Source organism: Neopsephotus bourkii, unplaced genomic scaffold (assembly GCF_033783945.1).
Source record: "Neopsephotus bourkii isolate Nb327-2 ecotype Australia unplaced genomic scaffold, CSIRO-AGI_Nbou_v1 NB_873, whole genome shotgun sequence".
Classification (NCBI taxonomy): domain Eukaryota; kingdom Metazoa; phylum Chordata; class Aves; order Psittaciformes; family Psittacidae; genus Neopsephotus; species Neopsephotus bourkii.
This window is the reverse complement of record NW_026901367.1, coordinates 2,768,135-2,794,379: the sequence shown is the minus strand read 5'-3', so window position 1 is coordinate 2,794,379 and position 26,245 is coordinate 2,768,135. Positions and strand designations below refer to the sequence as shown.

The 26,245-nt window shown below is 56.4% G+C and overlaps 3 protein-coding genes across 3 annotated transcripts; 1 reads left to right on the top strand and 2 right to left on the bottom strand.

The window, feature by feature from the left end:
- Positions 1–2,742: 2,742 nt before the first annotated feature.
- Positions 2,743–5,442, top strand: SSTR4 (somatostatin receptor 4). The gene is made up of 2 exons (XM_061356902.1): positions 2,743–3,445; positions 4,037–5,442. The coding sequence occupies exon 2, from the start codon at positions 4,086–4,088 to the stop codon at positions 5,325–5,327; it is 1,242 nt and encodes a 413-aa protein (XP_061212886.1). The 5' UTR covers positions 2,743–3,445; positions 4,037–4,085; the 3' UTR covers positions 5,328–5,442.
- Positions 5,443–6,294: 852 nt separating this feature from the next.
- THBD (thrombomodulin) lies at positions 6,295–9,564 on the bottom strand. Its single transcript, XM_061356901.1, has one exon. The coding sequence runs from the start codon at positions 9,498–9,500 to the stop codon at positions 7,824–7,826; it is 1,677 nt and encodes a 558-aa protein (XP_061212885.1). The 5' UTR covers positions 9,501–9,564; the 3' UTR covers positions 6,295–7,823.
- A 10,887-nt stretch (positions 9,565–20,451) lies between these two features.
- Positions 20,452–22,431, bottom strand: CD93 (CD93 molecule). Its single transcript, XM_061356899.1, has one exon. The coding sequence runs from the start codon at positions 22,208–22,210 to the stop codon at positions 20,525–20,527; it is 1,686 nt and encodes a 561-aa protein (XP_061212883.1). The 5' UTR covers positions 22,211–22,431; the 3' UTR covers positions 20,452–20,524.
- Between the last annotated feature and the right edge of the window lie 3,814 nt (positions 22,432–26,245).

The window sequence follows — 26,245 nt, the reverse complement described above, 5'->3', positions numbered from 1 at the left end:
CACTGCAGGGATTAGCCTGGTTTTAGCTGGGAAAGCAGCTCCTGGATGCTGACAAGGTGGTGGCACCACTGTGACATGGGTTAGTGGTGGCCTTGGGGTAATGGTTAGGCTTGATGATCGTAAAGGTCTTTTCCAACCGAGCTGATTCTATGATTCAACGGTGATGGTGAAGTGACCCCCAGCCCTGACGCACTCCCCGGGCTGGATTCAGCCCTACAAAGCCCTCAGTGTGCCCTGGTTTCCAATCAGATGAGGAACCAGATGTAAGTTGGTGGCAATGAGTTAACATGAGCCACGCTAACTGCAGGGAACGGAACGTTCCTCATCGCAGCGAGTGTTCACACCACCACTGAGGTATGGAAATGGGGCTAATTGGACACAGCCCCGTGTTATAGCCCGTGTATATGTTCCCACTGGATACATCCATCTACAGCTCCTCCAAAGCACAGTCCCTGGTGTGAGCTTTACCAGCTGTGCCCCAGAGCCTGGAAGGGGCTGGAAGCATCATTTCCACCCTGGGATAAGAGCTTGGAGCCGTTTTAAACCCTATTTTTCAGACATTTTCGAGTTGGAATATTTCAGCAGTTCCATTTCTAAACCACATTTCTTTTTTAAGGAAAAGATTTAAACACAAAAATAGCCTGAAAGGGGAAAAAATAACCCCCACCGCCTGCTCTGCCCAGCACCGCATTTCATTAGCGTTTCATTCTGATCAGAGAACAAGACATTTTTGATGGCCTATTTTAACACTTTTGGCTGTGTTTCAAGGTGGATTTTTATGTTGCAGGCAGAAAAGAAACTATTCAGCGTGAGATGAGATCTTACCCAGGGAAGCTGTGGCTGCCCCATCTCTGCAGTGCTCAAGGCCAGGTTGGATGGGGCTTGGAGCAAGCTGCTCCAGTGGAAGGGGTCCCTGCCAGGGCAGGGGATGGAACTGGATGAGCTTCAAGGTCCCTTCCATCCAAACCATTCCATGATTCCATGATGCTATTTAAGCAGCACTTGATGCTGTCTCGGGGAGGGAATGACTTGGGGTTTATTTTAACATGGACCATCTGGAGAGCTGCACTGGAGGGAAAGCAGGTTGGGCTGGCTGCTTGGGCGACTCAACCAAAATAACTTGGTGGAGAAGCTCTCATCTCAACTCTCTGCTCCGTGAGGTTTGGATGGGAGGAAGGAGGGAGGGAAAGGCTGGTGAGCTCAGCATGGAGCACAGCACCAGGAGAGGGTTTAAAGCCGTTATTGCTGGCAATGGGGGGCTCTTTGGCTTAGAGAAACTCATCTTTCCCAAGCACACAGTGCAGGATCCCTTGGGAAATCACCCCAAATGGGAGAGCTGCCCCAAGCCGCTGGAGGAGCGCTTCAAGGCCAGGTTGGACACAGGGGTTTGGAGCAAGCTGCTCCAGTGGAAGGGGTCCCTGCCTATGGCAGGGCTTGGAACTAGAGGAGCTTTAAGGTCCCTTCCAACACAAACCAGGCTGGGATCCTATGATTCCCAGGGCACGAACAGATTGCCCCATTGTACTGCACCCACAGCCACCCATATGGAGGCTCCTGTGGCACCAGCCACCATGAAACGTTGTGGTGCAGCCAAACCTCTTCGTGCCCGCTCTCCCCACCCAAAGCACTCTCAACCAGCAGCACAATGTGGGCAGAAGTCCTGCTCCCTGCGAAGGAGTTTCCTCCCTTACAGTAAAGGAGCATTTAACCATTTCCTGTTCCTCGGGCCGATGTAATCTCCAGGCAGTTTCATTGTTTTATGCCCCATTTTCCTGTCGCCGGCTGCAACAGGAACGCCTGGAGCCCGGTGGCCTCCGTGTCCATCTCAGCACCCGCTGACACAGGGAATTCGGTGCCATTTTCTCCCTATTAAAACACCCCGTGGAGACGGAGGGGGAGCACTGCGTGGAGATGAGGTCTCCGTGCCCTGCCTCATGGTCCCTGCAGCTCCGGGTACCAGCTCCCCCTGTGCTTCTCCACATCCATGATATTTAAGCTGGGATATCATAGCCAAAACATCTTCACCAGCTGCTCAATTAACTATGGTTGCATATGTAAGCACCAAGAGGAAAAATGCACCTGCTTTCCCATGCCTGTTCTCAGTAATCTAATATATGGGTTTAGCTCCATTCCCAGCCCTGCAGGACCCCATCCACACACAGATGAGCCCATCCAGCCTGCTCCCAGCTCCATCCTGACTTCCCAAAATCCCCATGACCCACAGGAGCATGACTTGGGAGTGTGACACGTGGGAAACTGAGGAAAAGGCAATCACTTGATGGCTCAGAGTGGGAGGATGAGGATGGGGCTGCACCATTAATATGTCCCCAGCCCCATCGGTGATGGCATGTGGTGCTGCCCGCCCCCAACTGGGGCTGTTGCTGTGCTGGTGCTGGTGGTTTCTTGGCATGAAGATGTCCTTGATCCCTCTCATAGGAAAAAAACCATCCAAACTACCAAAGAACCACACAAAATACCCAATAAACACAAGAGATGATTAAAGAATAATAGTTAAAAATAGAAAGATGGAATCTCTGCCCCATTTTTACTCATTGCACCAAGAAATTTGGTGTAGACTTGCCCCTGCCCATCATAGCAGGGGGTTGGAACTGGATAATTTTAAGGTCCTTTCCAACCCAAACCCCTCTGGGATTCTGTGATCTGGGGGGAGGGTTTCAGCACATAACAGGTTTTGGGGCCAGGTTTAGGCTGGTCCTCACCCCCTCACCCTCTGGTCCCCGGGTTTGGATGCCGGGTGCTGCGGGATGCTCCCTTCCTGCGGAAAGGGGGGTCCCTGCCTGCACCCCCTCCCTGCAGTGAGGAATGTCGGGGCAGGGGGAGGGATGCGGGAGCGAGCGCGGATGAAGGGGGGGGCGGTTTCCAGGGCAACCTGCCTCCATCTCCTGCCTTGCCCGGGCGGGGACACCCCGGAGGGACCCGGGGTGCGGGGGGATGCGGAGGCCCCGTCCCGTCCCCCCTCTCCCTCCCTGCATCCTTCCCTCCATCCCTCCCTCCCGCCCATCACCGCCGCGCCCGGGCTGCAGCATCCCGCCCGCCGCAGCGCCCGCAGCGCCGGGGCCCCGGGGGACGGCGTGGCCGGTCGGGGTGGGGGGGCAGCGGGACCTCGGAGAGGCAGAGCAAGGGGACGTCCGCTGCTTTGTTCCCCCCGGGAGAGCCTGAAGCAGAATCCTGGCTGCTTTCTGCTGGCGCATTCTCGATGGACAAGCTGATTTCCCTGGAACGGGCGGTGGGGATGAGCTTTATTCCCAGCCGGCACGCACGGTCTGTCCTTCACTTTAAAAGGTCCGGATCCTCCCGGTCATCTGATCCAGGTCAAGCAGGACTTTGCATTGCCAACAGCCCCTGCATCCCACCGGAGCGGATCCCAGCGCCTGCGCCCCCGGAGCAAAGCAGGAGGCTCCTTCGGTCCCTGGAGGATTGAGAGGTAACGTATCCCCCGGCTCGGGTTCTCCTTCCCTTTGCTCCCCCCGCAGGGGTTAATGACACCATTGAGATGTGCAGGGATTCACTGGGATGGTGGCACTGATTCCCAGGCCAGGTTTGTCACTGGCAGGCCCCCATGCATGGTGAAGGCACCCACCACCACCACCCCCCCCCCCATGCTCAACAAGACCCCCAAAAGCCGGGATGCTCCGGCCTGGAGAAGGATGCTGCTGCCCTGAGGAGTGACCTGCAGGTGCCTGGGCAGGGATGGAGGGAGCTGGAGGGGGGAACAGTCAGAACTGCCCAATGTATGTAGCTGTGAGAGTTGGTGGTGGCAGCGCTGGTGGGGGCTGCCCCATCCCTGGCAGTGCTCAAGGCCAGGTTGGACACAGGGGCTTGGAGCAAGCTGCTCCAGTGGAAGGGGTCCCTGCCCGTGGCAGGGGTTGGAGCTGGAGGAGCTTTAAGGTCCCTTCAACACAAACCATTCCATGACTCTATGATCCATCCAAGAGGGAAGGCAGGGAAGCGTGCTTCACATCCAGTGTGCCACAGCTCTCACCCCCATCTCTCTGTGCCCATGCCCTGCCTGCAGGCTGACCCCCCATCCCCGGCACTGTCCCATCCATGGACAACCTCCCATCATGAGTGCGGACACCGAGCAGCTCCCAGCGGTGTCCCAGGCAGCCAGCGTGTCCCTGTGGACCGTATCCAGCTGGGCCTCCTCCGAGGTGCCCCCCAACACCAGCATGGCCATGGGGGAGGCCGGCTGGCAACAAGGGCAGACGGAGTGGGGCAGCAAGGCGGGTGAGATCGTGGGCATGGTGGTGATCCAGTGCATCTATGCTCTGGTGTGCCTGCTGGGGCTGCTGGGCAACTCCCTGGTGATCTTCGTCATCCTGCGCTACGCCAAGATGAAGACGGCCACCAACATCTACCTGCTCAACTTGGCCATCGCTGATGAACTCTTCATGCTCAGCATCCCCTTTGTGGCCACGTCAGCCGCCCTGCACCACTGGCCCTTCGGCCGGGCCCTGTGCCGCACCGTGCTGGGCGTCGATGGGCTCAACATGTTCACCAGCGTCTTCTGCTTGACCGTCCTCAGCCTGGACCGCTACATCGCGGTGGTGCACCCGCTGCGGGCGGCCACCTACCGCCGTCCTCGGGTGGCCAAGATGGTCAACGGCGGCGTGTGGCTCCTCTCCTTGCTGGTGGCTTCACCCATCCCCATCTTCGCCGGCACCGCAACCACCCGCGATGGCCAAGCGGTGGCCTGCAACCTCCTGTGGCCGAGCCCGGCTTGGTCGGCCGCTTTCGTGGTGTACACCACCCTGCTGGGGTTCCTGCTGCCGGTGCTGGCCATGGGGCTGTGCTACCTGCTGATCGTGGGCAAGATGCGCGCCGTGGCGCAGCGGGTGGGCTGGCAGCAGCGCCGGCGCTCCGAGGGCAAGCTCACGCGCCTGGTGCTGATGGTGGTGGCCATGTTCGTGGTGTGCTGGATGCCCTTCTACGTGGTGCAGCTCGTCAACCTCCTGCTGCCCGGCCGCTTGGATGCCACCGTCAACAACGCCTCCCTCATCCTCAGCTACTCCAACAGCTGCGCCAACCCCATCCTCTACGGCTTCCTATCGGAGAACTTCCGGCACTCCTTCCACGGCGTGCTCCGGCGCTGCCTCGACGCCAGCCTCTGCTGCTGCCACGCTGGTGAGGGGGCAACCGAGGAGGAGGAGGAGGAGGAAGAGCCCCTCGACTACTGCGCTGCCCCCCGGGGGGACGACAAGGGCAAGGGCTGCGTGTGCCCAGCCCTGCCCTGCCAGCAGGACCCCGGGCTCCCCGAGCCCTGCTGCAAGCCCGCGCCGCTCCTCGCCAAGACCACCACCTTCTAGGGTGGCCCCAGGCCCTGTGGGTGTCCAGCGGGCGTGGGGAAGGGGGATGGAGAGGGGATGAACTGCCGTGGACCCTCGTGCTGTGCGGTTCAGCCAAATAAAAGCCATAAGAGTGGCCTGGGGTGCAGCTCGTCGCATCAGCTGCGTGAGTGTTGTGGTTACCTTCGGCATGGATGGAGGATCCATGGGGATCGCGGGTGGCGGGGACCTCAAAAGGCAGTTGTGAGCAGTGACCAGCCACAGGGCAATGCCACTCCATGGTAATACAGAACAATGCACCACCAACTCACTGATCCTTCCCAAAGCACGCTCCGAAGGACGGAGGGAAGCCCACCAGCCCCTTGGCTATAGCCAAGTGAGGGGGTAGGACCAGGCTGGGCTTCTCCATCACTGTTGGGAGCACAGGATGGATGTGACCCTGCTGGGCTCCTTCTACATAGAAAAAGGGGGTTCTGAGCAAACCAGCCTTGGCAGGAGCCAGGGAGCACCAAACCTCCCTTCAGCTAATGGGGAAAGGGAAGAAGTTAGGTCCCACCAACAATCTGCCCCCCCCAGATTGCCAGGCAAAGGGATTCTAGCACAAATGGGTGGATCTTCCCCGTGAAAAAGCCAGGAGAAGCGAATCCCACCCTCTCAGCATCACCTCCAGTGGCACCTGAAGCACACCCCCAGAGAAACATCAGCCCTGGGGCACCATTGAATTCCCCATTTCCAGCTTGTTTGGTTTTCACTTTCTGCTGTTAATGCTATTCCCGTTCTCCATTATTTATGGCTCATTCCTGCTGTTTGAATCACGCCGATGGAATAACTGGCAGGGCTTGTTTACAGCTAAGAGCCCACGGCTCCCTTTTTTCCCAACTCCAACCAGGCTTGTGACAGGTTAAGACAGATCAGTGCTTAGTGATGGGGGGGGGGGGGAATAAAGGGTCATTTTAGGGAAGGGGGGGAAGAATATCTCAGCAGCAGCTTTCTGTAAACCAGCTTTATTTGTCTACACATGGGATTGTGCATTGCAGAGGGTATATTTCCAATAAATAAATAAGTATTTACAAACGTGCCGGGTGTATAAAACAGGGGCTTGGACCATTTACATTAGGAAAGCTTTGATTTATACAATGGGTGTCTTTTATTTCCCTTGGAGGCTGCAGAGGAGCTCTATCATATGGGAACGGGGAGGGGGGGGGATGCTGCTTGTTGTTTAGCACATAAGGACAGACAGGACCACCCCCCTGCCCCGAGCCCTTCACCCCTCTGCAGCATCCAGCCCTCCCAAGCGCTGACCCCGGCCTTCCAAAGCTTCCTGTGGGAAAGCCAAGCCCTGCTGCAGGGTGATATCTCATGGGCATAAAGCTGTCAGCACCCGCTCCCACCACTCACCCCGCAGCCGCTCCGGCTCCCAACACCACTCAGGCTTTGCCCTGGGAATCCCCATGGAACAACGGGGATGGAAAAACACCCCAAATGCTTTTCCTGATGATCTGTGGATGGGAAGCATGCAGCAGGGTGGATCGTGGCCCCCCCTGGAAGGTTTTGCCATAGGCTTCAACATGGGTTAGACTCAGCCCTGGGCAAGCCCAAAGGACAAAACCCTGTGGGCAGGAGGGGTCCGTGCTGTGGGTTTGTAAAGAAAACCACAGCGTTTTAAGGCACCAAGGGCAGAAAATCATGGAAGGAATGGGATGGGGAAGACGAGGCTGGGAACGACCGTTCCTGCCATGGAAAACGTGACCCCGGCAGTCTCAGTGTCCACGTTTAACCTCTGCCCACACCAAAACAGCCCCAAAATGGTAAAAGGGAAGAGAAATCAAGTGGTTTAGCCCTGCCTGACCGCAGCAGGGCCCCTGCTGTCGGTACTGATTTAAGGTGGAAAGTGCTCAGCTGCCAGAGGCAAGAGGCAAAAGGGGGGGCAGCAGAAGAAAGCTGGGAGTGTTGCAGAGTGCTGAGCACGAGGTCTTTGCTCCTTCTGCCATCACCGGTCGGTTTAAACCCACTAACGCAAACACAAAGGCAGGGGCATCCCATCTCTTTGCCACTCCGGGAATGCCATCCATTCCATCCCAGCTTCCCAGTGAAGGGAGCGGGATCTGGGGCCAAGCGACCTTCCCTGGGTAGCAGCAACTCAGCCAGCGCAGCTCTCATCCCATGATAGGTACAGACTTACAAGTCACATCCAGAAGGAGACCTCCCTCCTGTAACACACGAGGGCTCCCCTTGAACCCCCCCCCGGGTTCCTGGAAAAGGGCAAGGAAAGCTGAACCCCCACACTGCCTGCAAAGGGAGAGGAACCAAGCAGCCCTTCCACCTTCCCTGCTCTCTGGGGTGAATATTGCAGGAGCCGGCTGGAAAGCAGGGACTGTTTCGGGATGGGGGGGGGGGAATCACAGCTTTTCCCAAACTCTTTTTATCCCTCAAAGACTGCAGGGGATGGGGAGAGTGAATGTTAGTGAATGTTACCCAGTTCCATCCACCTCCCTCTGCCTGTCCTGCCCGGTCTCCCTACCCCTTCTGGCTGGCTGCTGCGCACCCCGAGGTGACCGGCTGCAGTCCCATCTCCTTCTCATGGGGACAATTGCACTTGTAATCCATGGTGGCGGGGGCCCTGCAGCACCTCCTCGCCAGATGGTAGGCGAGGGCCAGCAGAGCCAGCGCTGCGGAGAGGACGCCCACAGTGATACCCACCAGGGCACCGGGGTGAAGGTGCTGTGCCTTCGGGGGGGTCCGGCTGGGGACGGGCAGTTGGGGTCCGGGCCCAAAATCCCCTGAGTAGGCTCCTTCCCCGTCCTCCCCCAGGATCTCAGCGCAGTCAGTCTGGTCCACGAGGCGGTAGCCGGCGGGGCAGTGGCACTCGAAGCCGCCGGGGTAGTTGGTGCAGTTGTGCTGGCAGAAGTTCATGTCGCACTCATCGATGTCCATGCAGACCTGCCTGTTGTCGGCGTTGTCCAGCACGAAGCCTTCGGGGCACTCGCAGGACAGGGTGTAAGGGTCGCACTTGGCCGGGCACTGGCTGCGGTTGCAGTGCAGCACGCAGTGGGTGGGCACCCGGGGGTCAATGGCGTAGCCGGGGAAGCAGCCGCAGCGGTACCCGTCGGGCACCTCCTCGCACTGCTGCTCGCAGGGTGCTTTGTAGCAGCGGGACATGGGCAGCGCCTGGCAGTGCCCGTCCACCATCGCGTACCCGCGGTGGCAGTGGCACTCGAAGCCGCCCTCGGTGTTGACACAGACCTGCTCGCACACGCTGGGCACCACGGCACAGTCATCGTCGTCCTCGCAGCTGCTGCCGTCGGCGGCCAAGAGGTACCCGGCCTCGCACATGCAGACGAAGGTGGAGCCGGCCACCACGCAGTGGTGCTGGCACGGGGCTCCGGCGCAGGGCGAGCGGCACCCGCGCTCGTTGCTGCTCAGCACTTTGCCCTCGGGGCAGGAGCACCGCGCCTGCCCGCTGTCCTCCTCGCACGCCCCGTCGCAGCCCCCGTTGTCCAAGCGGCAAGCCCAGGGCCCCAGCTCCGGGCGGCCCCAGCGCAGCCGCCCGCTCTCCCCGTCCTCCTCGCAGTGCAGCTCCAGCCCCAAGGCCGCGATGACGGCCGCGCTGCCGGGCGGCAGAGCCAGGAAGTCCCCGCCGCTGGCCCCGAACGGGGTGGTGTACACGACGGGGAGCCCGTCGGCGGGCGGCAGCCGCGGGCAGCTCCCCCAGTAGTTGTACTCGCAGAGGAAGCCGTCGGCGGGAGCCTCGCAGGGCCGCTCCTCCCAGCGCAGCTCCCTGGACACGGTCACGCAGAACTCCCCGCACTGCCGCCCCGACGGCGCCCAGTTGGAGTAATCGGTGCTGCGGTCGCCGGTCACCCACTGGAAGCCGCGGAGGCGCTGGGTCGGCTCGGTGCAGGGCAGCCCGAGGCGCAGCCCCAGCCACAGATTCCCGCTGCGGTTCTGCAGCAGCAAAGCGATCGCGTCCTCCGCCACGGTGGACCGGACGGTCATGAGGTGCCCGCCGCCCCGCTGGCACTCCGCGCCGGCCTCCGCGAACGGCAGCGCCGACCAGAACACCCCGAAGCAATCGTGCTCCAGGCACTGCGCTCCCGAGGGGCCTCCGGGATCCGGGTCCCCCCCGAGCCCCAGCCCCAGCCCCAGCCCCAGCCCGGCCAGCAGCAGCGGCAGCGGCAGCGGGAGCCGCCGCATGGCGGGCGGCGGAGGGGCCGGCCGGCACGGCAAATCTCTGGCATGCCGCCGCCCGCCCGCCCCGATTTATAGCGGCCCCGGCCCTCCCCGCCGCCCGCCGCAGGAAGGAAGCGCCTCCGGGGACGGGCCGCGGCCGCCGCCGTCGTGGAGCGGAGAGATTGCGGTGGGGGCGGCCCCGTGAATCCCGGCCCCCTCCAGCGGGGGGGGGTGAGGGGGGTGCGTGGGTCCCCCCCACCCTGCTCCTTGTGCCGGCTCCTCCCGCCGAGGTCCCGCCCGAAGGGAGGGAGCTGCCGCGGTCCCCCCGCCCCGTCCATGCGGGCCGGGAAAAGCTGCTCATGGCCTTGAGCGAGGGCGAAAGCAGCGCTGGAGGGAGGGCACCTGCTGCAGGGCGCCGCCGGGTCCCTCGGCCTGGGTAGGAGGGAGCTGGTCTCGGTGTGCTAGCGCCTAAGTCGGTCAAGCAGCTCTCAGGCTGGATGTGGGGCTTTAGAAAGCAGCGTTCCCTATTGCAGCGCTGGGCGCACACGCTGGGAGCCTGCCTGCAGTTTACAGGCATCCATGTATCCAACAAACTTATGCATATGGAGCATTGTGTGCAGTTCTGGTGTCCTCAACATAAAAAGGACATGGAACTGTTGGAACAAGTGCAGAGGAGGCCACGAGGATGCTCAGGGCCTGGAGCACCTCCTGTATGGAGACAGGATGAGAAAGTTGGGGCTGTTCAGCCTGGAGAAGAGAAGCTGCGTGGAGACCTCAGAGCAGCTTCCAGTGTCTGAAGGGGGCCTATAGGGATGCTGGGGAGGGACTCTTCATTAGGGACTGTAGTGACAGGACAAGGGGTGATGGGTTCAAACTGAAACAGGGGAAGTTTAGATTGGATATAAGGAGGAAATTCTTTCCTGTGAGGGTGCTGAGGCACTGGAATGGGTTGCCCAGGGAGGTTGTGAATGCTCCATCCCTGGCAGTGTTCAAGGCCAGGTTGGACAGAGCCTTGGGTGCCATGGTTTAGTGTGAGGTGTCCCTGCCCATGGCAGAGGGGTTGGAACTGGATGATCTTAAGGTCTTTTCCAACCTTAACTGTTCTATGATTCTATTATATGATTCTATATGTACAGCCTTCCCGGAAAATGCTTTAATTAGATTTCCTAGAACTCACTGTAGTATTTGCATTTTAATGACACATGCACTTTTCATGCCGAGTGGTGGTCTCCAGGGGTCTCTCATTGTCCTCCATAGTCTTCCACTGCTTGATCTCCGTGCTTGTGCCTGTGAAAAGACTCTTGGGAATCACCTAACAGTTGTGTGTGTGGTTTAGGTTAGCTCTGATTTGTTCCTCATCTCGAGGAACCAGCCCCAGCCCTGTCTGCTTTGCTCATTCCTGTATCTTCACAAGCTGCCCTCGTTTTATTCATGCCCTAAGGCCGCACAGGCCCATCTTGCTCAAAACAGAGCAGTCCCAATTTACAGCTCAGCATTTTAGCTTACAGGTACAGCATCGGCTTTACTGCAGTGAGCACCAACCCGAAGCTCTGAAGCAGGGATGGGCCTTGGAGCAACCTACTCTAGTAGATGTCCCTGCCTGTGGCAGGGGGTTGGAACTGGATGAGCTTTAAGGTCCCTTCCAACACAAACCAGTCTGGGATGCTATGATACGAGTCAATGACGCTGCCAGGATGCAGTGATGGAGCAGCACCGACGGCAGCCCCACTGGGACATCCACCAGTGCCAGCACAGTGGCTGCTGCCTCCTTCCAGCCACTGTGGCTCATCTCCCCTGTGTGAGCTGCAATGTCCCAATTCCCCATCATCACTCTAATCCCCTCCGAGGCAGCCAGGATCAGGGCTATGGGTTCATCATGGGGGCTGACCCCTGGGGTCTGGCTCCTCTTCTTGCTCAACAAGCCAGACCCTTTCCCATGTGTTCAGCTCTGCAGTTAGAACATAGCCACAAGCAAACTCCAGATGAAACACAAACATCCAAAGCTTACAGGAAAGGACATTTGACCTGGTTATTTTGCCAGCTCTGAGAGTGGTGTTTTACCAACACAGGCACTGCAGTTAGCCCTCAGGAGCCACAGGTTTCCTTATTTCACTCATTGCAAGGAGGTTCCTTTATTAAACTCTTAGGTTTTGGCTTCTCCTCTCCCAGCCCGGGGTGGTTCATGTTAGCTCTTCAAAGGCTGTGAGGAAAAGGAAAGAAGGGGAAAAGAGTACTAATAACCCCTAATAATAGTAGTAATAATGGCAATAAGAGCCATAGAAATAGTAATCATGAAGAATCACAGCCTGGTTTGGGTTGGAAGGGACCTCAAAGCTCATTCAGTTCCAATCCCCAGGCACGGGCAATGACATCTTCCACTGGAGCAGCTTGCTCCAAGCCCAGTAATAGTAATGGTAATGGCAATAGTAGCAAAAGAATAGCAATAGTAATAATAATGCTAATAATTGATCACCAAACCAGCTGTGCTGCTTGGTGGCTCCAAAGCTGTCCCGATGGAAGCAGGAGCAGCAGAGCTCATGCGCTCTCAGACACCTCTGCTTTCTTTGGCCTCTTCTGCTCCTTCCTCCCCGTCTCCCCAGGAAAGGGAATGTCACGGGAATGCTGTTTTCCACTCGGACTGCAGGAGGAGCGATTGCGAGCCCAGACCTCGGGCTCTGGAGCCTCCAATCTACCCTTTCCCCCCCGATCTCAACCCAAAACCAGCGTCCTCCCTAGCTGACAGTGTGCTGCAGGTCTGGCCGTGGCAAGGAGGGACAGGCCGGTGCAGGGACAGGTTCCCCCTGGGCAGAACCAGCCGCTGCCTGCAGCAAACAACCCCCAAAAGAGCTCGGTTGCTCTTCCCGGCCAGTAAAGGTGTAAATAGGGAATTCCGGGAGGGCCCGGCAATGCCGACCGCGATGGCTCCAGTGAAACCGGTTGTGTCCCCAGTTTTTATCGCACAGATTTCACTTCTGGTGGCCTTTTTCCCTTTTAATTTTCCTTTTCATTTCCTTTTCCTTTCCCCCTTCTTCATCCTCTATTCTTTTGCTCTTTCTTTCTTGTCTTTTTCTTTTCCTTTTTCTTTCTCTTTTTATTTTTCCTTTTCTCTTTATTTTTCTCTTTTCCTTTTGCTTTTTTCTTTTTCCTTTTCTCTTTATTTTTTCTCTTTTTTCTTTATTTTATTTTTAATTTGTTCTCTTTTTCTTTTCTCTTTCCATTTTCATTTTTTCTTTAAATTTATTTCTTCTTTTAATTTTTATTTTCCTTTTTCTTCTTTTTATTTTCCTTTTTCTTTTTCCTTTTCTCTTTATTTTTCTCTTTTTCTTTATTTTATTTTTAATTTGTTCTCTTTCTTTTCTCTTTTCACTTTCATTTTTCTTTAAATTTCTTACTTTTAATTTTTATTTTCCTTTTTCTTCTTTTTCTTTTCCTTCTTTTTTTTTTTGTTCTCCCCCTTCTTCATCATCTGCTTCAGAACCAAACCAGCAGAAACACGAGGGGGGGGGAGGTCAAAGCAAGGAGCAGCAGAAGCCAGGATGTAACGGGTGGGAAAGAAACAAAGCAAACACCCACAGCAGATTTCTGTTGGGTTTATTATCACAGAACCGGATAAAAATGCGCTTGTCAAGGCTGCCTGACGGGAACTGCGCCTGAACTTCGGCAGGAATGCAGCCCTCCCATAGCAGCGAGCTCTGAGCTCACGGCGCTGCCGTCCTTGCCGCTGCCAAGGGGCTCCCGGGTCGGTCTGGCCACGGGAAGGGACAAAGGAGCGGGGTTCCTCGCGGTTTAACTCCTCTTCACCCCCCGATCCCTGCCCCGGTGACTCACACCCGCCGCGATGCAATTCCCGCTGACCAGCGGCTTTTCCCCCTTAGGAAAGCTGATTGATGCTGAGGACATCACCGCCCACCGCTGGGACAGCGCCTGACTCACCGGGTCCCTGCGCCCCGGGCACGGGGGTGCCGATAGCGGGATGTGGAATTGCTGCTCTGATCCCCGGTGATGGGGAATGTGTCATGGACTGGCTCGGGTTGTGCTGCTGGGGTTTGGAAATGAGGCTCCTGATGTCTGGATGCTGGGGATAGGGCACGATTTAATGGCATGTAGTATAGTATTAGGCAATATGATGTAATGTAATACCACATAATGCAATATAATACTACAATATAATACGATATAGTATCATTAATACCATATAATAGACTGTAATGCAATAGAGTGGAATTAAATAGTCTAGAATGAACAGGGAAGGGAAAAATATAATAGTAAATCATAATTAATTGAATAAAATGAAGGGAAGATAATTAAATGGAATAGTATTGTATTAAATAGCATATAACAATATAATCTGAAATAATTACACCAAGATTAAACCAAAATGAATAGCAGACCATTAAACAGGCTTTCTGTGCTTTCCCATCTATATATGCTCAGTGTGTGATCCCACCTGGGGTCATGAAAACTGCACAGGGGTCCCCTCTCTTCACTGATATGGGTGATGTGGTTGGGGTCTTGTGGTGTCCCTCAGCACAGATGAGCCATGTTTCTGCAGATCCAGGGTGGAATTCCTTGTGGAAAAGGTGAATTTCCCTCCTCTGGATCAGACACAAGGAGACAAGCATCTCACGGTTAGGAAGTGCTGGACAATATGTCCAAGAATAAGGCACAATGGGGCACCCAGGTGAGGCTGGGACCTGCAAGGGGCAGCAGGGACCTCAGTCACTGCGCTGAGGATGCTTCATTTGCTGCACGTTCATTGGGTCTGAGCTAGGTCCTGCCAGCATCTGGTACCTTTGCCTTTGCCTTTGGCTCATGTTTCTATGTTCACTCCTGGATTACAACCAGGGGAAGCAGCCAGTGCCGCTTTGCACAGGGAGTAAAGCCTCCCAAAGCTGGGTGTTGGCAATATCTGGCACATGTGTGACTTCTACCATAGAATCATAGAATAGTCAGGGTTGGAAAGGACCTTTAAGATTATCCAGTTCCAGTCCCTGCCATGGCAGGGCAGGGACACCTCACACTAAACCATGGCACCCAAGGCTCTGTCCAACCTGGCCTTGAACACTGCCAGGGATGGAGCATTCACAGCCTCCCTGGGCAACCCATTCCAGTGCCTCCCCACCCTAACAGGAAAGAATTTCCTCCTTATATCCAATCTAAACTTCCCCTGTTTCAGTTTTAACCCATCACCCCTTGTCCTGTCACTACCATCACCTTCATGTGGCAGCCACCTTTGCACCCTCTCCTATCCCTGTACTCCCACCCCAAGCCAGTGTAGCTGAATGAATGGGTGATTTAATCACTGATGTTCATTGATCAGTGAATCCATGTTCAGCTCCATTTACAGTGCATGGAGAGGCCAGATGGGGTCAGCACCCCAGCAGGGAAGATGCTCAAGATTTGCCTATTTAGGAGCCTTGGACTCTAATCCTTCCCCCGGAGCTGTCTTTGAGCCTTGCACCATCTCCAAGACCTACACTTGCTTGTGGCACCGGAGGCTGGGTTTTCCCATAGGAAAGCTGAAGGATCTTTGCCACAAGCTGGCTCTTGCCCTCGGTCCTGCTGTCACTGGCACTGCTCAGATCTGCTTGTGAGACTGGAGCTCCATGGATCAGCCTCCAAAGGGCTTGGGAGAACCAAATGCCAAGAAACACTTAAAAGGGTAAAAGCAAGGGAAGGAGGAAATGAGCAGATACTTGAAGCATTCGGGATCGCAGGGGCCGCCTCTTTGTGCATGGTATTTGGTAGGTTGTATTCCAGCCTTAGGCAGCGCCTCTGGTGGAAGCTGTTTCCTTGCATCAGCTTTCCCAGAAACAGGGGAAAATGATAAATGGGAGGTGAATGACTACCTCCTGCTTCCATCATCCCACCCTTGGCAGCTCCCTGTGCTTGGCAGGGCCCCCCCACCACCACCACCACATTTGGCATGGCCTCATCCCTATGGGAGCTTCCTGGGGCAGGCAGGACAACGCTGGGAATACTCTGTACTTCGATGCATTGAGGCACCAAACACCCATCATGAGATGTGGTGTCCTGTAGGGTTTTCCTGGTTTGCAACCCTACTGACGGCCAGTGGCAATGACGGACAGGGCGCGCCATGGATGCTGTCCCAGATGTGGGTGATGCATGTGGGGGGTTATGAGTCATTGAGGTTTCCCCTTGTCTTTGTGACCTTTTCACTTTCAGGATGGCCTTTCCCTGCTGCTGCCCATGGTGGAGATGCTTTGGATTCACTGAGTGATGCCTGTGGCCAGGTGCTGCCCAGAGCCAGACATGCAGACCCCTGCCCTCATCCAGAGCTACACCAAAATCTGGGGTTGCTTCTGGGTTAAGAGCCTTGACTGTGAGCTTGAGACCTTGACTGTGGGCTTGGGACCTTGACTGTGGGCTTGGGACCTTGATCGTGGGGTTGGGACCTTGACTGTGAGCTTGAGACCTTGACTGTGGGCTTGGGACCTTGATTGTGGGCTTGGGACCTTGGTCTTGGGCTTGGGACCTTGATTGTGGGCTTGAGACCTTGATTGTGGGCTTGGGACCTTGGTCTTGGGCTTGGGACCTTGATCGTGGGCTTGGGACCTTGCTTGTGGGCTTGGGACCTTGATCGTGGGCTTGGGACCTTGATTGTGGGCTTAAGGACCTTGACTGTGGGCTCAAGACCTTGATTGTGGGCTTAAGGACCTTGATTGTGGGCTTGAGAACTTGAACGTGGGTTTGGGACCTTGATTGTGGGCTTGGGACCTTGATTGTGGGCTTGGGACCTTGATCGTGGGCTTGGGACCTTGATCGTGGGCTTGGGACCTTGACTGTGGCCTTGGGACCTTGATTGTGGCCTTGGGACCTCACCCATGGGTTTAGGACCTTGCTTGTGGTCTTAGGAACTTGGTTGCTGATTTAGGACCTTGTTCATGGGCTTAAGACCGTGCCTGTAGATTCAGGACTTCGCCTGTGGGCTTAGGACCTCGCTTGGGGGTTAGGACCTTGAACATGAGCAGAGGACCTTGCTTGAGGATTTAGGTGCTCACCTGTGGGTTCAGGACCTTGCTCATGGGCTTAAGACCTTGCTTGTAGAGTCAGGACTTCGCCTGTGGGCTTAGGACCTCGCTTGGGGGTTAGGACCTTGAACATGAGCAGAGGACCTTGCTTGGGGATTTAGGAGCTCACCTGTGGGTTCAGGACTTTGCTCATGGGCTTAGGATCCAGCTGAGGTCACCCCAGTGCCCCCGCCCCATGGCCCTGGGGACATGACGTGACTGGCCCTTGCTCGGGACAGCAGCTTCTATGAAAGGCTGAGACCCCACTCACCTCACTACAGGGATGAGTAGTGGGGTGATGAGTAACGAGTGGTGTCCCTCAGGGATCGGTGTTGGGACCGGTCTTGTTCAACATCTTTGTCGCTGCCATGGACAGTGGGATTGAGTGCGCCCTCAGCAAGTTTGCCGATGACCCCAAGCTGTGTGGTTGGGTTGATGCGCTGGAGGGAAGGAATGCCATCCAGAGGGACCTTGACACGCTTGTGAGCTGGGCTGATGCCAACCTCATGGAGTTTAACCATGGCAAGTGCAAGGTCCTACACCTGGGTCGGAGCAATCCCAGGCACAGCTACAGGCTGGGCAGAGAAGAGATTCAGAGCAGCCCAAGGAGAAGGACTTGGGGGTGCTGGTCCATGAGAAAATGAACATGAGCCGGCTGCAGTGTGCGCTTGAGCCCAGAAAGCAACCGTATCCTGGGCTGCATCAAAAGGAGTGACCAGCAGGGCGAAGGAGGTGATCCTGCCCCTCTACTCTGCTCTTGTGAGACCTCACCTGGAGCATTGTGTGCAGTTCTGGTGTCCTCAACATAAAAAGGACATGGAACTGTTGGAACAAGTGCAGAGGAGGCCACGAGGATGCTCAGGGGCTGGAGCAGCTCCTGTATGGAGCCAGGCTGAGAAAGTTGGGGCTGTTCAGCCTGGAGAAGAGAAGGCTGCGTGGAGACCTCAGAGCAGCTTCCAGTGTCTGAAGGGGGCCTATAGGGATGCTGGGGAGGGACTCTTCATTAGGGACTGTAGTGACAGGACAAGGGGTAATGGGTTAAAACTGAAACAGGGGAAGTTTAGATTGGATATAAGGAGGAAATTCTTTCCTGTGAGGGTGGTGAGGCACTGGAATGGGTTGCCCAGGGAGGCTGTGAATGCTCCATCCCTGGCAGTGTTCAAGGCCAGGTTGGACAGAGCCTTGGGTGCCATGGTTTAGTGTGAGGTGTCCCTGCCCATGGCAGGGGGTTGGAACTGGGTGATCTTAAGGTCCTTTCCAACCCTAACTGTTCTATGGTTCTGTGATTCTACGAGCACTGACAGGGGTCTGGCAGCACCACCACTGTAGAAAACACAAGGCCCACGTGTACCAAACCAACAGGGGTTGATCTCCTATTAAAAACCACAGAGAACACTGTGTTCTGGGCAGGGTTTATTGGTGTCTCATCAGGAAAGCAACACGCAAGAGTCACCAACGCATTGGCAAACCTTGTTCTTAGCAAAAGCAACCGTCTTCATCGTGCACTGTAAAAATACAACTTCATCACAAGGCCCTGGCCATGTACAAAGCGAATCAGCCCTGTCCTGCCCTGGTGGCCGTGGGACAGCTGTAGCTCTGGCTTTGTCCTTGCTTCAATGGAAGGATGAGGAGCAGAGGTAGCTGTGCCGGTCCTGCGGGATGAACGCCCCGTCTCCTCCAGCTGTGAGACAGGGTACCAACCCATCCATCCCTCTGCCCATGGGATTCCCCACGCCCCTGGATAACTCCACTGAGGAATGGATCAAGATATTCCTGCTGGGTTTGTGGCAGGAAGAAAAGGAGACATGACATTATCCAGGTGTGACTGCACCAGGATGAAGGATGCTACATCAGGAAAGCTTCCACCAGGGAGACCCCAAGCTAAACCCTAGTCTGGACCTGCTCCCATCCTCCATTGTGTAAAGCACACACCCTGGAATACACACAGGTTGTAACAGAAATTGGGATTATGGGCTTTACTGAGGAATTCCTGGAATAAATAACACGGTTGAGCTCAGGGCCCGCAACTGTGCTTCCTTCTCCCTTTTTCATAGCGGAATACAAGAACTGATTGATACCTTAACTAAAAAATAAGGCAGAAACACTCCTGAGATCCCAAACATCTGGAAAATTCCATAAAGCAAACACGGCTCTGCCTGCCTTTTCCCACAGGGGCCTGGAGCTGGCACAGCCCAGCAGCACAGGCAGGATTGTACGGATGTAGGTTGTCCTACTGACTTCAGCAGGATTATTCCCTGCTCTCATTCATTCATGTATTCCAGAGGCTTTGCAGGCTTATCGGAACACAGGCAGGGATTTGCTGTAGGGCATCCAACTGCTGCGTTCACTGCTTCTCCCAGCCACTGCGTGCAGAAAAGGAAGCACATTAGGGCAGAGCATCAAAACCTCTCCATCTATCAGCCTTGTTTTGGTTTTGTTTGGTTCATTCCACAATGGAGACACGAAGACGGAAAAAACCCAGCAGGAAAGGGGTTTTTTGTTCCATGGAAGAACAGGATGCAGGTCCCTGCCTGCCGCAGACTCCTTTGTGCTCAGTTCCCATCGCGGCAGCAATTAAGCCTCGAGGAGACAATAAACCCAGCAGAAGCTTCAGGAAACTGCCATCCCCCCAAAGGACATCCCTGCTCTTCCCTAGCACCCTTTTGCCCTGTGGAATGTGGGTACACACTGAAGCTTGGTGGGAAGCAGGAACGGCCTCTGCGCCCTTTGGGTCCATGCTGGAGCAGCTCGATGAAGCTTCCTTGTCTGCAATCACTGAGTATAAAGAGCTCCCTGAAGTGACGTACCCGGGCAAGGCTGTGCAACAACTTCACCCTGAGAACGCTTGTGCTCTGAAGCCAGGTTAGACACTTTCTATACAACAACAGCACATACACAACATCCAGTGCATCCTTTAGAGGGAGAGGGATGGAAAACGCGCTCAGCCTGGACCCCAAGCTGTCAGGAAGAGCTTCTACCCCAAAAGTATGACCCATGAGGAAAAGCCCCCTCACATCCAGCTGTATGTCAAGGAGAGTGCTGTTTTCTCTGTTTTCCGAGTGTTTTTACACTGAACACACAGGAAACAGGTCCATGGTGCTTCCAAACCTCCTTTTCCCCTATTTACCATGTGGTATCTCCTTGACTACAGCTTTCCCTGGGCTGTGCACTTCCTGAGCTCAGGGGGTGAACCCATGTAAAGGGGCTCGATTCATTGGGAAGCACCAGTGTCCCGCTGCTCCAAACCCAGCACAATGCCACTGGGAGCAGCAGGGATGGATGCCTGATACCCACCAGCGCTCCTCCCTGTGAGAAGCTGGCTGCTGCTGTGGTTTTAACCAGGTTTATTCCATCACCTCTAATGGGACACCTTTAACAACAACAAAGCACAACAAACACCTCTGCTTGTGGCTGCAGTGACTGGTGCTTGTCCTGGGGAAACACAGGAGGATTTCAGACCCATCCCATGGAGAACAAAGCAAACCCACAGGTGAATGCAGGCTGTCCATGGCCAGGCAGGCAAGGGGGGGGCACTGGCAGTGCTTCTGGGATGGCAAAGGACTGGGGAAGATGGGAGGACAGGGCAGGGATGCTGCTGCTTTCGCATGTCAGCATTTCAAACACAGGGAGGGGAGACCAAAAGACAAGTGCAATGAACTGGTTTCCTTTAGGAAGTGAAATCAGTCCTTTTAACTTGCTGCATTTAAGCACAGTGAGGTTCTGCAGAGCTGAATCCAACCCCATTCCCTTCCCCCTCACAGCATTGTCCCTGTGATCCCTTCCCTCAGAGGAGCAGTGGCTGGTTTCTAAACCACATTATAGGACACATTGCAGCTGCCTTCCCACCAGCACTGCCTTTGAGCTCCTGGTTCACAAGGAGCCCCAGGACAAGCTCTTGGACATGCACCCCACATTGAACAGACAGCACCACCCCCCCGCCCCCCCATCCCTGTTCCTTCTCTTTCCCATTTGCAAACCAGCTCTGTCCCATGGAGGCTTTTCCTGCCCCAAGCACCGTTACCTGCGCTCACCGCCTGCCCCACGGCTCTCCGGCTGCTCGGGCACCCAGCAGTAGTTGTCAGCCGCACTCTTAGCCGGCCGCTTCTCCTTCCTGGCCTCCCTCCTCCTGCAAGCCACCAGCACCAGGGCGAAGGCCAGCAGCAGCAGGATGGCCACCAGGCTGCCCAGGATGTAGTAGAGGAGCAGCCTGGGGCCATCGGCGCTGTGCTCGGCGCCGGGAGCCGACCCTACTGCTGTGGGGGACGGTGGTGTTGCCCCAACAGGGATGCTCGTGGTGTGGGGGATGCTCATGGTCCATGGGGTGCCCGAGGTCCGGGTGATGCCCGTGGTCCGTGGGATGCCCGTGGTCCTCGGGGTGCTGCTGGAGACCCCCACGGGCTCCTCTGCGGCGGTGGGTGCAGGGCGGCAGCCGTGTCCATCCTCCTCCAGGAGGAAGCCAGGGGGGCAGAGGCACTCGTAGCTGCCGGGCAGGTTGCGGCAGAGCCCGGGGCAGGGATCCTGCAGGCACTCATCCACATCCACGCAGGCATCGCTGCCCCCGGGCTGGCGCTTGTAGCCGGGCTGGCAGGCGCACTGGAAGGAGCCGGGGACGTTGATGCAGAGCTGGGGGCAGACGCCCGGCCGGGCACACTCATCCTCATCGCTGCACAGGGGGCTGCCTGGCGCCTCTGGCTGGTAGCCGGGCCGGCAGAGGCAGACGAAGCTGCCGGCCGTGTTGTAGCACTCGTGCTGGCAGGGCCCGGCCTGGCACTCGTCTACGTCCAAGCAGCTCCGTCCATCGGCCGCCAGCGCGTACCCCTCGTCGCAGCCGCACTCGAAGCCTTCGGGACGGGCGCGGCAGGTGCCCTGGCAGGGGCTGGGGTTGCAGCCATCCTCGGGCACACAGGACACCGTGTCCGGAGCCAGGACGTGCCCGGGGTCGCACGCACAGCGCGGGGGCTGCCCCGGCTCCTCCAGGCAGCGCTGCTGGCAGCCGCCGTTGCCGTGGGCGCAGGCGGCGGGGCAGAGCGGGCCAGGGGGGTGCCAGGCGAAGCCGCCCCCCTCCACCGTCCCCCTGCAGACGGCGAAGGCCGCGCCGGGGCTGCCGTCGCAGCGCGCCTCGGCCAGGGTGCCGAAGGGGGCCGCGGCCAGGCGGGCGCTGCGCACGCCGAACGGGGTGCTGTAGGTGACGCGGTGCAGCGCGGCCAGCGGCAGCGGCCCGCACATGCCCTGGAAGCTGAACTTGCAGAGGAAGGCGGGCAGCGGGGCCCGGCAGGGGCCGTCGGCCCAGCCCGCGGGCCGCAGGCTCACGCAGCGGGAGCTCAGGCAGGTCACGGCGGGCTCCGACAGCCACGCGGAGAAGTTGCCCCCTTCGCCGCCCGCCGCCCACGCGAAGCCCCGCAGCGGCTCCTGCGGCTGCACGCAGCGGCCCCGCGGCAGCGAGAGCCCGATCCAGGCCGGCCCCGTCCAGGCGGCGGCCGCCAGCAGCTCCCGCAGCCGCTCGGCCTCGCCGGCGCCGCGCACCGGGGCCAGGTTGCCCCCGTTGAGCCGGCAGCGCTCCTGCGCGCTGCCCCAGTCCAGCCTGGCGCGGTGCAGGGTGTAGCAGGCGGTGCCGGCGCACAGCACCGCGGCCTCCTCCTCGCCGGGCACCGGCAGCGGCAGCGGCAGCAGCAGCAGCAGCGCCAGCAGCCGGGGGGCATCCATCCCGCTGCACGGACGGGGGGGACTCGACAGCCGCCGGCTCACATCCCCTCGCCCCGCCGCGCTCGCCCGACGTGCATCCTGTGTTTCCGGGTCTCCTATTTATCACCGGAGGCTAGGGCTTCCTGTAGCGCGGTGCGGCTCCCTGCGTGGTGGTGGCGGTCGCCTCGCTGGCTTCCTCTTTCCCTCCTCGCTCCCATCCTAAGGCTTGGCTGGCAAGGCTATCCCGAGGTTAAAACCAGCCGTGTTCCGTTTTGGTTTGGGTTTTGAGGGCTCACGCAGCAGATGGTTTTTCTAGCCCTTAATAGGGCCTGATAGTTTTCAAGCATGTATTGCTAAAAGGGGACAAAAACATATCAAACCCAAACAAACAAAGAGCCGTGGGATCCCTTGCTATCGGCCTCCAACAGAAACTGAATGTTTGGCTCCTTTTCCAGTGCATTTTTCCCCTTCTTCGTGCGCTTTAAATAGATGGACAAACCCTGAAATAGGAGTTGGGTCGTGGGAAGGTCCAGGCTGCCAGGACAGAGCCGAGCTCCCGGAGCAAACCCTCTGTGCTGGGGTTAGCGCTGCCCCAGCATCACCGGCTGAGGGCTGGTGCTGTGATGCTCTATGGTAATAACTCTGATCACTTGACCCCGAGCCAGTACGGTGCAGAGCATCAGCTGTGTCTGATGGATGTTGGTGGCCCTGCAGAGAAAGGGCAGCAGCACTGATACAACACCCTGTGATGTTTAAACAAATATTTATGTGGCTAAAGCCCCTGAAAGGGCTGGAAATGGCTTCTTGCACCAGTGCTTTGGGATCCAAACCCATTCCAGCAGCGTGGTTGGAGCTGAAATGGGAATTGGAATAGGAATCGGAACGCTTTTGTTTACCTGCACAGACATCAGAGCCTGGCAGTGCAGGGCAGGGGTGGCAAGTGAGCAAAAAGCTGAGTTTAAGAGAAGGAAATCCCAGTTCCCTGCCCTGATGGTCCACCCGTCCTCCTGCATCCCCAGTTCCTTCTCCTGGAGCCTCCCTATTGCAGCAGCTAATTCAGGCGTGAAGCCCTTGGCCTGTGAGCCTGTCTTACCTGATGCTGTTTAGCAGGCATCCTTCATCACCAGTGACTCAATGTTCACTCCAGTAACCTGCCTGTTTGCTGATTTAACTGGGTGTGTGTGTGTGTGTGTGTGCGTGTGTGATGTCTGTGAGCCACAGCACCCCAACCAAGCAACCGAAACAAGGAGCCCCCTTGTTCCCTTCCCTCCTTTACACCCTGAATATAAACCTTTCCCCAAATCCCAATACTAAACACTACGGATTTCTGTTGTTCTTCCCCAGATCTCCCTACAAGTGCCTTGGTTCCTGGGATGTCCCTGCCCATGGCAGGGGGGTTGGAACTGGATGATCTTAAGGTCCTTTCCATCCCAAACCATTCCATGATCTATGTCCTCTGGCCAGCAGCAGGGACTGCTCCTGGGGTTTGGGTCTTGGCACATCTGGAGGTTGCAAAGAGCTTGGATGCAAAGGAGGAGGGGACGGGAGCCGGAGCCCCTTCCCCAACCTCCCCTGCACCCCAAGCTACTGGATGTCAGCAGCCTCTCTAGCAAACAGAGAGAGATGCATCATTTGGGTGGCAGGGAGATGTCATTTCCATCCAAGCCAAGAATAAGATGCAGGGATCAATACCAAAAGTGTTTTGTGCCAGCAGCCGCACTGGAATACAGCCTTGGGAGGGAAAAAAAATCCCTTTTTCGTGCCATTTTGAGTTGGTTTTATTCCGAATTTCCTCCTGAAAGGAATGGGGGGGGGTTTCTTTGGACTTGCCCAGAGCAGGAGAGCTCAACACAAAAGCATTTCCTTTCTGCTCGGGCAGTACGTGGCTGTGCTCTTACAAAAACACTGCCAGTGTTTTCTCTTCCCAGCCCCAGCCGAGCTGAGGGCTCAACAAGAGGTGATTTCAGGGACCCAAATGAGCATTTTCCATCCCAATCCGTTCTAGGATTCGATGGGTTTTTTTACCCAGCCAAATTCCATGGGCAAAAAACAGTCATTTCCAGCTATAGCTCCTCCGGATGTTTCCCAGCTGGGGCTATGGACAACACCAGGAATAGTTAAAGCTCATCCCAGGGCTTGTATCTGAGGTCATTGCAGCCAAGTAGCTGGTGATGTCCTTCACTGGGATGTGTGTGAGGGCAAACCAGCTGAAAGGGCTCCTGTCCCTGGGAAGAGCACTCTTTGAAGACCATGGTGTCAGATCCTTGCCTTTGGTTTGCAAGGATATAACTGTGTGCCTTTAGTCTTGGCTTGGGCTTAGTCTGGGCTTGGGGTTTTCTTTCCCCCAGTCAATGTCTGGATGTTCCAACCAGTGCTGTTCACTGCTGGTTACAATTTCACAGACAGAATTCCTTCCCTTTAGTGGGATCATCATCCCCAAAGCTGATGCTAATATTTATAGCTCTGGTTTTGCACGAGAGTCACTTAAAAACGCACCAAGACCCTATTGTTTCTGTTAAATACACCAGGCTTTTTACATTTCCTCCTCAGCTGGGCTGATGTTCCCATTTGAAAACCAATCATGTCCCGTTCCTAAGTTAAAAGGGGGGGGAAGTGTTGTTTCTCAATCCCTAGGGCAGAATCCATCCATAAACACCCTGTTTCGGATAATAATCGAAACCAAACTATCTTCTGGCGAGCAGAAATCCTGCTGAATGGAAAACTGCCCTTAAATATAAGTATATATAATTAAACTAAAGGCATTAAGCAGTCAGCTTGCTGAAGGCACTGCTTCAACCGTGCTTCCCCAAGGCCAGAGAAGGAAACGTGCACCCTCTGCTTGACATCACGCTGTTTGTGCAGAGCCCCAAGGCTGGGACAATGGGGCCGGGGGGGGGACACCTGCACCAGCAGCACCCGGAGAAGAATAGAAGGAACTGGGCTTCCTCTGGGGCCGTCCTCAAGGACATTGCGTGGGGCCGGTGCCGTGCACTGAGCCAGCGCTCCTGGGGTGAGCAGCGGGGCCCGGAGCTGTGGGCAGGGTCCTGGGGTGGGGAACGGGGTTTGTGTGTGAGGCATGGATCCAACAGGAGGGACCTGGAGCTGCTGGAGCAAGGCCAGAGGAGGCCATGGAGATGCTGCGAGGGCTGGAGCAGCTCTGCTCTGGAGCCAGGCTGAGAGAGCTGGGCTGGGGCAGCCTGGAGAAGAGAAGGCTCCTGAAGGGGAGACCTGAGAGCAGCTCCAGTGCCTAAAGGGGCTGCAGGAAAGCTGGAGAGGGGCTTGGGACAAGGGCCTGTAGGGACAGGCCAAGGGGAATGGCTTGAACCTGCCCGAGGGGAGACTGAGCTGAGCTCTTAGGCAGAAGCTCTTCCCTGTGAGGGTGCTGAGGCGCTGGCACAGGGTGCCCAGAGAAGCTGTGGCTGCCCCAGTACTTGTCTTTGCAGAAAATACATGCATTATTTATGTATATATATAACACTATTACACACAAACACATGTGCATCCTGCATATACAGGTTTTAAACCTTATTCTGTGCAATTCTATCAACAGGTATATTAGAATTCCCTTTAGGCTACGGTAGCATCACAGAACCCCAGCCTGGTTTGTGTGTTCAAAGCTCCTCCAGCTCCAACCCCTGCCACAGGCAGGGACCCCTTCCACTGGAGCAGCTTGCTCCAAGCCCCTGTGTCCAACCTGGCCTTGAGCACTGCCAGGGATGGGGCATCCTAGGAGTATGTTCTCCTCATTCTGCCCAAGGAACACCATGCTCTGCGAATCCTCCCAGCAGTTTTGCAGGGGCTTTATGCAGAGAAAGCAAAAGAAAACAGAACAAAACACCCCCTGCGAATCCATGCCACAAAACCAACTTTCTGAGAACCCTTTCACATATATTAGTGGTAATCATTTCTGTTAAGACCTTCTTTTGGTGCTGTTCCTTTCTCCAAGCGGCTTTATCAAACCAGGGCCTCATTGGAGGTGCAGGAGGTGTTTCCAGCTCACTCTGTGTTGCTAAAACAGCTCATGAGGCACAATCGCAGCCTTTGGGATAGCAGAGA

What these genes read in the sequence shown, in the direction of transcription:
- SSTR4 (XM_061356902.1), top strand. Translation starts at nt 4,086, where the DNA reads ATGAGTGCGGACACCGAGCAGCTCCCAGCGGTGTCCCAGGCAGCCAGC.
- THBD (XM_061356901.1), bottom strand. Translation starts at nt 9,500, where the DNA reads ATGCGGCGGCTCCCGCTGCCGCTGCCGCTGCTGCTGGCCGGGCTGGGG.
- CD93 (XM_061356899.1), bottom strand. Translation starts at nt 22,210, where the DNA reads ATGGATGCCCCCCGGCTGCTGGCGCTGCTGCTGCTGCTGCCGCTGCCG.